The sequence below is a fragment of the Oreochromis niloticus genome, linkage group LG6 (genome assembly GCF_001858045.2).
Source record: "Oreochromis niloticus isolate F11D_XX linkage group LG6, O_niloticus_UMD_NMBU, whole genome shotgun sequence".
Lineage (NCBI taxonomy): Eukaryota > Metazoa > Chordata > Actinopteri > Cichliformes > Cichlidae > Oreochromis > Oreochromis niloticus.
This window is the reverse complement of record NC_031971.2, coordinates 11,005,152-11,018,773: the sequence shown is the minus strand read 5'-3', so window position 1 is coordinate 11,018,773 and position 13,622 is coordinate 11,005,152. Positions and strand designations below refer to the sequence as shown.

At 39.9% G+C, this 13,622-nt stretch overlaps 1 protein-coding gene across 5 annotated transcripts; it reads left to right on the top strand.

Annotated features, from left to right (window-relative positions):
• Positions 1-1,725: 1,725 nt before the first annotated feature.
• Positions 1,726-13,602, top strand: LOC100690414 (endothelial zinc finger protein induced by tumor necrosis factor alpha). Of its 5 annotated transcripts, none has more exons than XM_013265182.3 (12): positions 1,726-2,336; positions 4,759-4,908; positions 5,024-5,451; positions 8,540-8,741; positions 9,029-9,081; positions 9,367-9,532; positions 9,617-9,703; positions 9,811-9,885; positions 9,995-10,081; positions 10,188-10,265; positions 11,797-12,039; positions 12,459-13,602. In XM_013265182.3, the coding sequence occupies exons 3-12, from the start codon at positions 5,329-5,331 to the stop codon at positions 13,241-13,243; spliced, it is 1,899 nt and encodes a 632-aa protein (XP_013120636.1). In that variant the 5' UTR covers positions 1,726-2,336; positions 4,759-4,908; positions 5,024-5,328; the 3' UTR covers positions 13,244-13,602. The 5 variants fall into 5 exon arrangements, with proteins under 5 accessions (XP_013120636.1, XP_013120635.1, XP_013120634.1 ...); XM_013265181.3 differs by having other exon boundaries at positions 1,926-2,336; positions 4,759-4,921; XM_013265180.3 differs by lacking the exon at positions 1,726-2,336 and adding an exon at positions 2,346-2,673 and having other exon boundaries at positions 4,759-4,921; positions 9,382-9,532.
• The last annotated feature ends 20 nt before the right edge of the window (positions 13,603-13,622 follow it).

Here is a 13,622-nt window from a genome sequence, read left to right as displayed (position 1 = left end):
AATAATGGATGCTTAAGTTTACTCCAGCTACTCCCGGAAAAAAGTTGAAGTACTTTATTAGCATAATGATAAAAAATAATACCAGTTGATAGGAATACAAACTCTAGTCTAACTTTATTTTAATTCTAATTATACTCTGCTTGGGTCTGAAGAAAAAGAAAGAAAATAAAAAATACAGCTCTATTTTCATTTGTCTACATTGTACAGGGTGGTTTTGCCTCTAAACAGGAAAATGTGTACAGTCAGGAGTTAAAGTGGGATTCAGCAGGTGGAGGGACCCTAAAATGGGATGTAATGACTCAGTGTGGGGAAAAAAATCACAAATCAAAATCATTTCTATTGAGAGCTCAAGTAGATTTTCTTATTGTACAGGCTGTGACCAGCTGATCTGCTGCTCTTTGTAGATATACACAACTGAATTCAACCAGATGTCAGCAGATCTCAGCGGATCTCAGCATCATCAGTTAAAATTCATATCAATGATACTCTGCTACACTTGATGCAACTTAACTCTGACCATGAAACTACGACCACTGTGCATCAGTCACACACACTGTTCTTTATGTTAAACCCATCACAGTACAAAAAACTAACCTGTTTATCCTGCACTAACCTGTAGAAGATTTTCATGTAGCCAGTTAGTCTGCCTCAGTTTGTTTTGCAGCATATTGTCACATGTACAGACCCAGTAAGTGGTTTAGACACACGAGGACTTACATGTAAGTTTTTAATTTCCCTACCTTTAAATCTAACTTCTCTTCCTCCTGTCCCATCTCTCTTATCTTTCTCTATCTCTGAGTGAAATACCCTGTGAAATACAGCAGCTGGACCTTTAGCTAGCAACACACTGCACACAAACAGTTTGTGTGTTTGCTGATGTTTATTGACCTGATAGAAACACTGCATTTGAAATGACCTGACACTTAAAAAAAGTCACTCCCTTTATGCTCCTCGTCTTCTGTAGGGCTAGCTAGATGCTGAAGAATTGCAACTGCAAAAAACAAAAAGTAACGAAAAACACATCATTTGTTGCAATTTCTTTAGTCAAATCTACAAAAAATACAAAAGATAGTAGTTTGAGAGGCATAAATGTGTTTTTGCACCAACATTCCCAAAATCTGCTATCAGATTAAAAATGAAATGCTAATGTTTTCAATGTTCTCTGGTGAAGAAGATATGGTTGTATAGGATTTCTCACACCTTTGCGTTCTGTTTTTATTTACATTTGACCCAGCATCCCAGCTTTTTGGGGAATTGGGGGTCATAAAATATTATTGTCAAGTAGGAAAGCTTTTGGAAACACTCAGAAATATGGTTCAAGTCAGTGAACCAGGGAAAGGGTTTTATCTCACATATTTCAACAGGCTACATTTCAGTCTGCAAGTGTGCAGCAGGAAATAATAGTAATAAATGATCAGGAAGGTAGCAAATATGCATATTTGCATATAGCTATTTCACTTTCAGTGTGACTGCTTATGGTGATGGACAGGTTGATAGATGAGATCAGGCAGGAGTTTCCATAGACTGTGATGTGTACAGACAACATTGTGATCTATAGTGAGTAGGAAGCAGGTGTAGAAGTGAAAGAGTGAAAAGGAAGGTTTTTAAGATGGTAATGAGACCTGCTATGATATATGGTTTGGAGACATTGACAAAAAGGCAGTAGGTGAAGCTGGTGGTGGCAGAGTGGAAGGTGCATGAAGTGTCACTGAGTGATGAGGATAGGCAGGATTAGACATCAGAGGGACAGCTCAGGCTGAGCGGTTTGGGGACAAAGCTAGAGACGCAAGGATGGCAAGGTTTGGACATGTGCACAGGAGGGATTGTGGATGCTGAAGATGGAGCTGCAGGCAGGAGGAAAAAAAAGAAGGATGTAGTGAAGGGTTGGGGTCGGTGTGACAGAGGAGGATGCTGGGGATAGGGTGAGATGGAGGCAGATGATCCGCTGTGGCGACCCCTAAAGGGAGCAGCCGGAAGAAGAATGAGAATAGGAAAGATGTCTGAAAAAGTGGAGGGCAGAAAATGGATATTTAATCTTTGTCATCTGTCTGTAGAGATGCACACCTTGTAATCACGGGGAGGCAGTAATTCAGCAGCAGCAATTTGAGCGTCGAAGAAGAAGAGGAGGAGGCGGAGTAGAAGAAGAACCGCTGTTTAAAAAAAAAAAAAGGAAAAAAGTGGTGGCGCAACACAGTTTAGCTAGCACAGAGTGCACGATTAGTTCATGACAGCTGCTCCCATCCGGAATAACGCTTGAACTTAAGCCCGTGTGTAGCTCGTCCTGTTTCTCCTATGACATCCTTCACAGTCGGCTCCGACCTCGCACTATGTTTGAGGTAACGTGACAGCGTAGCTGCTTTCAGGCTGTTACTGTGCAGCTGGCTGCAGTTTGCTGTAGCTGCTGTAGTTAACCAGTTAGGTAAATGCACGTCGTAAACAGGTTATCCTCATAAGTCAGGGACACCGTATTAGTTGAAAGTGCACTGGTGTGGACTTGATGCTAACCTTCTTACGTTCATGCACAGAACCAATTATGTCATAGCTTTAAAGCTAGCTTGTTAGCAAACGGTAATTGTTATTAAACAAGGCAGAGCTGCATTCATTAAGATAGTACAATGACTTATACACTGCGACTGACTGATGGAGACGTGGAGGCATTTATTCAGCGTCCGAGTGAGTCAAGAATATATTAGCATTTATTTTCCTGCAGGGGATAACGCAAGCAAACGAGACAAAACAAGTTTATTTTGAAAGGCTGTTCAGGTTGCTGACACTAAGATTAAATCGGAGTCAGAGAAAGGTCTGCACAGAACTTGCTACTAAACTATTAAACTAAATCTAAATCTCTTGAAATGGATTGTTTTCATTTTACAGTTGTACAAGAGAAATATTTTTACTTTTGTGAATTTAGAAACTTGAGAAAGCGTTTTTGTTTTCCCGGACACTAATGCATAACTATATCACAATAATTCCAGGTTAATTTTTGACCACGTTTCAGACTGTGTTAGAAAATATTCTGCAGCAGTTAAAACAAAAGTTTAACATTTTCCTGCAGGAATGCTTTATGGTAGGAAAGGTTATAATTTTATCAGGGTGGAATAATACCGACCACATTACATCTATGTGAGTTGGTCCGGGTTGTCTGGAATTATGTGTGTGCAATCCACTTGTTAGCCTCACCAGCCTAAATGAATTGAGAAGGGAAAAAAAGGTAATATTTGGAGCATACAGTATTTAAGGTTGGTGGGGGGATTTCGCTGAAATTGCAACAGCAAATTCTTGAAGTCGTTCATACGTCCAGTTAAACGGGTCAGTTAAACGTTTTAGGCTGGGATACAAATCAATTCAAGTTAATGCTCGAGTTTATTTGGTCATTTTTAATGCATATTTAATAAATTTCTTCACATTTTGTTGGTTGGTATGGTTGTTAAAGACATATAAACGTTAAATTAGTAAGGTAACTAGTTAAGTGGGATCCACTGATGGTTGTGTCGTTGGTTGGTTGATTTTAGGCCAGTTTTAACATGTTTCATAATATATCTGCTAAATGTACTCTAACATTGTCATATCGAGGCTGTGTACACATCATCTGTGTTCAAGAAACAAAAAGTGAACTGTTAGAGTTTATGTTTGAGGTGATTTCCTTTTCTTGATGTGTACAGTTACAGCCTGTGGCTCAGGTACATTGTTTCTTTAGATTATATAATTAATGCACAATTATATAATGTTTACATTACACAGCATTAGTACCAGTATATCAGTATTGGCACTTAACGAGAAGTATACAAGTTAAAGAAGAGACATATTTCAGTTGTGTTGTTACTGTTGATGTTGCATAATTTGTCCACCAGGGGGCACTCTGAAACGTCCATGTGTTTGGAACGGCAGCCAGCTGATCCAAGCAGATCGAGTTATCCACGACTTGTTATAACAATAAAACAAGATGGTTATGTTAGTAAGGACTCATAAATAACAAATCCCAACATATAATCTCTGTGTTTCATCTGTCTGACAGAAAAAACAGCTTTTATATTAGATTTTTAAAAGCACCAAATATCGGCTTCTGTATTGGTCTTAAAAATCCGTCGATCTCTAGACAATATTATATCAGATGTTTAAGGCGTATCAAAATTAGATGCACCCACGTTGTAAGAGTGGTATGATTTTTTTTATTCTTGCCGTCATTAATCTAAGTAGTTTTACTTGTTTAACCTGAAATCTTGAGTCTAGGATGTAATGCCACATTTTGTAATTGCTTGACAAAATGCAATATCACTTACATTACAGTCATCTTCAGATGCTTCTGGGTATCTATTTGGGCAGATATTTTGAAGCATTACCTAAATTAAATTAACTTAACCTAATTTCAGTGGTCAGTTAGCCATAAAAATTGCAGATATAAAGTCAACTATGAAATTTAATAAAAGCTGCTCAAAATGCTCGCTGACTTTTTAATCTAGGTTTGTTTGAGTGCCATCGCTCTCTCTTCTAATGTCTGTATTGAAGAGCCTTTTACAAAATGTATAAGTTGCACTTTATTGATGAAAGTATAATCTGTTTACCTGTTTTATAATTGAGCAAAATGGATGTTTAACTACTGTATTATGTCAAGTAAAAGTATTCAAAATTATTAAGTTATTATAATATAAAAATAAACAGTAGCTTCTGATGGCTTTAAATAGCAGCTCTTTTCTTGTGTGAAACTTGAGCTGTTGTAGAGTAGATGACCTGTTTTTCCTCTGTTTGATATCTTAACAGGATCCTGAACTTCAAGATCCTTTATCACCGAGTCTGAATGAAAACTGCAGTGACCAGTCTTCCCCCAAAAAAGCTCCAGCAAGCCCCGACTACACTTGTGAGATTCCAGAGATCCGAGTAATCATCAAAGAGGAAGAGGATGGCTGGACTGTGAGTGAGAATAGTGAGTGGAGAACCTTGAATTATAGCTTCTCTTCACTAGATGATACACACATCGTTGCTCGTTCATGATTTTTTACTTTTTATTTTCATATATTAAACGCAGATGAGAGCCTCAGCTCAGAGAGAGAAAAAGAGGACGCTTCTGTAGACGCCTGCCTTTCCCACCAGAAAGCGAGTGGCGTGGAGAGCTCTGCTTCATATGGCGTAAAGAAACCCCAGAGAGGATGTGCAGCGGAGAAACGGTTTGAGAAGCCTGGCCCTGCCACAGAGAGTCTGCAGAGACACAAGCTCGTGAGCTCTGATGAGAAACCGCAGATTTCCTGCAAATGTGGGAAGGCATCAGGAAACGTGACTGTACATCAGTGCAATAACACAGGAGAGAAACCCCTCTCCTGTCCAGGACGGGACATGACCCCCGGTCACAAAAGGAACGTGAAATCCCATCAGGAGCGCTGGGACCAAGACCGGAGAGCATCTTTACACACAGAAGAAGAGCTACAGCAGACCAAAACATCAGCACCTTGCCCAACTGTATGTTGTTTTAGATTTTGTAGATATTATGAAATGATCAACACATAAAGTTTTCTTCTTTTTTTTTTTCCTTTTTTTTTAAGTCATCTACTTTAGTAAATCTTATGTGTTATTTGTGAATGCATTTATAGTGTCCCAGTCGGCCTCATGCAGGAAGGTGTACATGTTTGTTCTTAAAGATCAGGTCTTAAAACTCATGTGACCATTAAAACTCATCCCTCGTGTTCATGCTGCCCATTAAAAGATCACATTCTGTTGTTTTTGAATATGAGTACAGAATCAGTCCTTGTGCTGTGTCGTCTCAAATCAGGTTTAGATCTGACAATCCACTAGACACGATCACACGGTGACAGTCAGGAGTAAAAACTCCCTTTTAACAGGAATTGCTATTTTACATTTGCAGTGGAGGGACGATGATAAGACGAGGACTTTGTAACATTGCTTACATTATAAACACTTTGGGAAGGGATGTTTTTGTGTGGCGCATACAAGAGGAATGAAATGTTGTTTTAAGACTGACTTGAATGTAGCTTTTAATTTTCCCTTACCAAAAGTGGTCCAGCTGTGCTGTGTTACTGGAAAAATCCTCAGTGTTTTAATTCTCTTGTGCCCATTATTTAACTCTGTAAGTGATTGCTTCTTTATGTTACTGTGTAGCGCTGCTCTGTTGGAAGCTGTATAAAGACAAAGTGGTTTTGAGTTTCCCACTATTTTTGAGATTTTGTTGTTTTTTTCCCTTAAAATTTAGGAACAAAATGTTTGTTTGTGCTAAGTTTTGACTGCATGACTTGGAAGTTCCCCAGTGTGAGACTTCTTTTTACAGTTTAGTAAACCTTTTGAAACTAAGATTGGATTTTTTGGGTCAGATTTAGTGAACGAGAGAAAACAGCGGTGATAAGTGTGGTTAGTTGTATAAAAAACACATGCTTTTTGTTATATTTAAATTAGTGGTAATGCTGGAAAATCTGTGCGCTTATATTCTCCTTGCTATATTTTGCACGTTGGGAAATTGACTCCCACTTCTTACATGCAGTATTGTCACTGCACTGTCTGTGTAAATGCTGAGAACAACTTCCTTTTTATTCCAAAACCCAGCTCACGCTGACGTAACACACTCAGAAATCTGGCCATTTGGGTTCAAAATACTAATGATGACTTTCCACGAATATGGAGCTACTCTCTAAGAGGCTTCATTAATCTTGGCGTTTTTGCAGTTGAATGTTTGGTGGCTCCAATTTGAAATGTCACATGCGTTAGGGCAGAGGATGAGAATAGGAAGTTGTTTTTGTGTGAGGCCCTTTGTTTCGGTCGGTCCAGTGAGGTCCGGTGTCTTTGGACAGTGACACATTCTTTGCAGTTTTGCCTTTGGATTTGAAATAAAGCATTCAGCATGTGATTGAAGTGCAGAGCTTTAGCTTTAATTCAAGAAGTTTAACAAAATTATGTCTTTAACTTTAAGAAATGCAGGCTTAAAATAATTTGACAAACTAACATAATCCTAAATTTAATGGTTGCTTTTAATACTTGGATAACAATTCTTTGCAGTCATGACTGCCTGAAGTCTGGCAGCCACGGACATCACCAAATGCTGTGTTTCCTCCTTGACATGCTCTGCTCGGCCTTAACTGCAGACACCTACAGGTGTTTGTTGTTTGTGGGTCTCTTTGTTTTCAATCTGGTCATTGAGGAATGTCTCATTTATTTCCATTGAGAAACATTTGGGTTGCTTTTGCAGTTTGCTTTTGAGTATTAATGATTTACACCGTAAAGCACTGTCCAGTCAGTTTTGCAGCATATGGGTGAATCTGAGCGGACAGTGTAGCCCTGCACACGTCACAGTTCATCCTGCCCCTTCTATCAGCGGTCACATGATCAGTAATCACCTGCTTACACTGGCTAATGCCATAATATTGTCTCCACCATCATCATTGTTTGATAGATGATGTGGTATGCTTCAGATCATAAGCTGTTTCTCTACTCCATACTTTTCTCTTCCCATCATTCTGGTACAAGTTGAGCTAAGATTCACTCAAAGCATTCGTCTTTTTCTGAACTGTGGAGACTCATTTTGATGTTTTCTGGCAAAGTCTGATTTGGTCTTCCTGTTCTTGAGTGTAACCAGTGGTTTGCACCTTTCTGTAAACCCTCTGCACTGCATTCATGAAGGCAGAAGTTGTTTGTCTTAACCAAGGAAAGGATTCTGTCATCATCTACAACATTTCATTAATGCATCTACCAGGAGGCTGAGGCATAGCGCCGGCCATCACCACTATTTCTTTTCCTTTTTGGATTCAAATAAAAGGGTAGCAAATACAAATTCAACAATTATAACCAGGGGTGCACATAAGTGGTCCGCAGGTGCGCATTCGCTGTCAAAATAAAAGACGCGCACCAATAAGAAGTTGCAACGTGTGTTTGCGTACATATAAAAGGCACTGTTTTTGTCCGCTAGAGTGGGATTTTCACGGCATATTCTGCACCACATCTCTGTGCGTTCATCATTTGTTTGAAGCCAGCTCACCTCCTGCAACCACTTTTCCGAGAATACGCGCTTCTTTTGCGGTTCGGACTCCCTCTGACATTTCTTTGGAGGTGGAGGAACACCAAAGTAATTGCTTAAAGGAGCTTGCTTCTTCGACATCTTTAAGTGTTCTAAACAAATGTCTGTCCTCCTCCAGAAAATCTTACGAACGCAAACGCGCGTCTTTTATTTTGACAGCGAATGCGCACCCTGATTATAACCAACTCCAGATACTTTATCTGCCTAATTTGTCATGGAACAAGAACATAATGGACCTCTTAGCCTCTGAAAATGGGAAACGATGTGTAAAATTGGATGGCTATAATTTCTACATGGTTAATGCAATGCTTTGGTTTAAACCCCCTGAATTAAAGCTGTAGGTCTGCACTTCAGTCTTGATTGTTTTAGTTGAAATCCACCAGTAGTGGTGTAACGAGTAAACATGACAAAAATGTTTCATTGTCCAGAACCTGCAGATAACTTTGTCATTCAGTAGCTTCTTGACTTCCTTTCGACAGATGTGCTCTGACGTCGTGAATTCCTTTTAGCTCTGTTTTCTGTTTTTAGAATTCTCCTAAGCGTAAGCACCCGAAGTCACGCGGGCTCAAGATGGCATCTGAAAACTTAAACGACCAAACTCTACATTTGACTGTAAGACTGCATGCTGGAGAGGAGGAGGAGGAGGTGGGCGAGGAAGAAGAAGAGGAACAAGATGAAGAGATTGGAGGATTAATCAACTCTGATGGAGAAGTGGTTGAATGGGATTCTGGTGAGTTATCAGCACCGCAGTTTTACTGAAAACCCACGACTTCTGCAAACAATACTCATTTGTTTACACAAGGGTCCTTCCTTGTTTCTGTTTCTCATGTGAATTTGAAAGCTTATTGGCTAAAGAATATCTTAAATAACAGAAGAAATGCGTTTATGGTCTTTCCCAGATACTCACAGCACTCATAATTTGCACTTAGTTTATCATTACATTGACATTCCTCCTTTGTCTGGATTGCAGACTGTCAGTTTTTCTTTAACCTAAGCCAACTGTTTTGATTTTTACAGCAGGCAGCTCTGACCGAGGCTCTGATTGCACAGCAGGTCCTCCGCCTAGCAAGGTAATTCATTTTAACACAGTTTATCAGTTTAATGTCTAAAATTGGGTAATTATTGCATCTCAGTCACCACGTTAGTGCTTAGTCTCTTAGTGTCGACTGTTGGTATCGTAAATCAAATCAAAATTGCTCATTTGCATCTGCAGCACCACTCTTTGCCTCCTGCCCTACACAAACCTACTGCCACTGAATAGTTGGGATGCTGTACATACAGTTAGTTTAAAAATGGACTGTCAGGTCAGATTTTAGAGGTGTGTTTCTGATGTTTTTTAATGATTGTGATCACAGACTGTCTTCATGCAGGAGTCTCAGCTGCGAGGCCAAAGCCAGAGAGACAGCAGCAGCCCAACGCTCATCATGGAGGTTGTTTCTGTGGGCGAAGATGAAGAAAGGGAGGACGCAGAGGAAAAAACAACAGGGGCAAAGATGAATGCTGCCTCCCCCTCATACTGTGGTAAACACAAGTGAAGGAAAACCAAAAAACTGTTAAATAATCATCAGATTTGGTCCTGAGGATATTTTGTTTTGCACTTGTTAGCAGAAAAGAGACCAAGAAGAAATAAAAAGGTTCCAGTAGTGTATGTGGAGAACTCAGACACAGAGCTAGATGTTCCTGCAAATGCTGGTGAGTGACATGAAGTAAAAAGGCAGCACTCGTGGCACATTCAGAAGAGATGGAAGGAGACCATCAGTGTAATAGCTTTCTTTTCCTCTTTTTTCTTCATCCGAAAGCAAAACGAAGAGGCAGAAGAAAGATTTCTCAAACTCCACTGTTGCCCGCTGAAGACTCAGAGACAGATGCAGGAGGTCAGTGAGTGATTCTTGTGTTTTCTACTGCAGCTTAACGTATGTTAACTACTCTGAAGTTACGTTTGCTTCTTTTTGGTCATAATTACTCTTTTTCTTTATCTTAAAGTATCACAGCGTACCCGAAGAAAGAGAAATTTGCATGTGGTGGCAGAACCGGAAGAATTAAACTCAAAAACTGCCCGCCGTGCTGCTGGTAAGAAAAAAAAAAATAAGCCTGACTCTTGAATATTATATCCAAACTTCAGATATTTGCTTATATGCTGTGATTCTTAAAATCTATTACCTTATTTTTTCAACAGCAAAGCGACCGTATAGACGAAGGAAAGATACCAAAACATCTGGTGAAGCAGAAGGAGAGAACATGGCTTGTTCACCAGGTAAGAAATAATTAAATGACCTAATCAGTGAATAACCAGCACGGTGTTCAGCTGCTAAAAGATACTAAAATTGTGTTTTCTGAAAACCCAGAAAAGCTTTTCTGGGTCAGTGCTCATTTAAAAAAAGACTGAGGAAAAGTGGAAAATTTTTCTGTGGTCAGGCAAATTGAAATGTGAAGTTGTTTTGGAAAATATAGATGCCACGTCCTTTGGACTAAGGGAAAGGGACCAGGCAGCTTGTTATCAGCGCTCGGTTTTAAAGCCTGCTGTGACGCTATGTGGGTGCATTAGTACCTGTTGAATTGTCAGTTTGCGCATCTGGAAGGGCACCATCAGTGCAGAAAGGTATAAACAGGCTTTAGAGCAACATACGCCCCCATCCAGAAATCGTTTTGAGGGAAGGCCTTGCATATTTCACCAAGACAGTACTAAACTGTATACTGCATCTATTACAACACCATGGCTTCATTAGTAGAGACAAGATTGGGACAGTATTCCCAAAAGTCCAGTAACTGGTCACCTCAGGTCCCACATGCTCCCAGACACTGTTAAAAGAAGAGAGAATGATACACAGCGGGAAACACAGCCCTGTTTCCCACTGTATCATTTCAAGAAATATGTTTCTTGAAATGATACATTTCCTCCGTTTGAGACATTTGATATGTTTTCTATGTTCTGTTGACAATATAATATGGGCTTATGGGAATTGAAAATCATTGCATTCAATTTTTATTTCCACACCATTTGTTTTAGAATTGGGTTTGTACAAATGCTGTATATATTTCAATTGTGAACATACCCAAACCAGTTATACTTAGTGTTGTACTTTATCCTGTGTTATTGTTGCGCTCTCACCAAGAAAACACACAAAGTGTCTTTAGCTGTCATCCTTATGCTAAGCAGGTTACTGCTTACTGGCCGTCCTCTGTAAACCCTTGACATGGTTCTCTGGGAAAATCCCAGTCGATCAGGAGCTTGTGAAATACTCAGAACACCCTGTCTGGCACCAGCAACCATGCCACATTCAAAATCACTTAAATGACCATTCTTCCCCATTCTGATGTCTACATGCTTGAATGCATTGAGTTGTTGCCATGTGATTGGCTGATTAGATATTTGCATTAAGGAGCAATTGAACAGATGTATCAAACAAAGTGGCTTAATGTAATATAAACGCTTTTCTCATGACAACTTCAGTGTAAACTGTTTAGAAGCGTTTAAAGACAGAATATTATCTGAACATGTCTTCAACATGCAACAGAAACAGGCCTTTAGAGTCCATTTCTAAATAAAAAATGTGCAGCTACTCTTTCTATATATGCATTCGGGTAATGAGATCTGTATATAAATATCTTCGGGCCAAAATGTTGCTGCTTCTATTTTTCATTCCTGTAGGTGACAGATGTGTAGGATTGGTTTGACTTTGAACAGATCTTTTTGAAGAAGACTTCAGTTTGTAATCTAGAAGTCATGTTTGACCTTTAAATTGCAGCCTAACTTTGTAATTTCTTCTTGTTTTCCATCTGCATAGGCAAGAAGCGCCCTGGCAGAAAGATGATCTGTGTACCAATCGAAATACCTCCTGAGCTCCTGAAGAAACCCAAAGAAAAAATAGAGTACCACTGCTCAGTGTGTGGCAAAGAATTCCCACATGCCTACAAACTAGAGCGGCATGAGCTGATTCACACAGGAGAGAAACCGTACTGCTGCTCCATCTGTGGTCGTGGTTTTAACCAGAAGGGAAATCTCAAAACGCACTACAAAGTCCACTTAGGTGAGAGTTGCTAACAATGCAAATATAATACTTGACAAGCCAGAAGCATTGCATTGCACTGTTGGAATGCAATGGTGGCGTCTTTCACTACTTTAAACATTGGCACTGTGTTTTATTTGCTCCAAATGCATTTTATCTTGGAGCTGAAAATGCATCATTTATAGTTTTTCAGAGCAGGATTTGCCATGTATACTGCTGATAGATTTGTCTTGGTCATTAACTAGGAAAATTGTAATGATTAGTATTTAATAATTAACCAGTTTAAGGTTTGATCTCTTACCTGTACCTATGACCTGAGTTATTTGCACTTTTACCCCAATGTGAAAGTGAGGTAAGCCTAGACTTCTGTGAACTGCAGAGGTTGTTATACCTCAAAGCAAAAGAGTAAAACATGGTTTGAATCTTCCACTTCTCTGTAGGTCGTAAGGGTGCTGTGGATTTTGATGATGAGGTCAATCCCATAGCGTCAGAACTCTCTGAATATTTAAAATCCCTGCCTGGCGAGTCCAGGATTCGATCATCCCTCCGTTGCCTGGAATGTGGAAAAGACTGTGACAGTCATTCAGCTTTGCAAGCACACCACATCTCTTCACACACTCAGACAGCCTCTGAATCGGGCCCCGTCAAGCCCGGCGCACCACCTCTTCTCTTCTGCCGCCGCTGTGGCATTCAGTTTAGTGAAAAAGAAAAGCTGGAAGAACACATGAAGACCCACATCAAGGAGAAGCCCTACTCCTGTCCCGACTGTGGCAAGAGGTTCATTAACGAGAGCTACATTCAAATCCATCAGCGCATCCATACCGGGGAGAAACCGTTCCTCTGCTCTCAGTGCGGCAAAGGATTCCATACCGCTTCCTCCCTCAAGCTGCATGAAATGCAGCACTCCGGGGAGAGACCATTTGCATGTTCCATTTGTGGGAAGACATTTCGGATTAACTCTTACCTAACAGCACATTACCAGACCCACATTAAAGACAGACCGTTCATTTGTAGCATTTGTGGGAAAGGCTACTCCAGAGCAGAGGAATTAAAGGTGCACCACAGACTTCATACCGGAGAGAGACCCTACGAGTGCGGGGATTGTGGGAAGAGCTTCATTTATCGTCAGGGCCTTCGGCAGCATCAGCGCACACATGCTGGAAGACGCATTGGGCCAACCAGACAGCTTGGTAGACCAAAACAGCAGGCCAGGCTTGACATCTAACACTTAATCTATTGATGAATTTTTGTTGTTAACCGTGTTTGAAAATATTGCAGTAAATTGTGTTTTTCTTCCTTCCATTCCTCACAGCTGCAGAAAAGATGATTACTATGTCTAAAAAATGTACACCACAGACTTCCTGTGGGTTGCCAAGAGTTTGACAGTTTGTTGTGTCGTTTTTCTTGTATCCATGTTTTCTATTCATGTTTTTATTTACCACCACTTGTAGCTCATCTGTATAAATTTGAGTGCCTTTGTAACCTGCATGCCAAATACTAATTAATGTTAAAAATAAGATCATGCACTATATCCTTGATATTTTAAAATCCATGTTGATGGAATACAGACATTTTTAAGAAACAGAGATTGTTTGTTTTCTGTA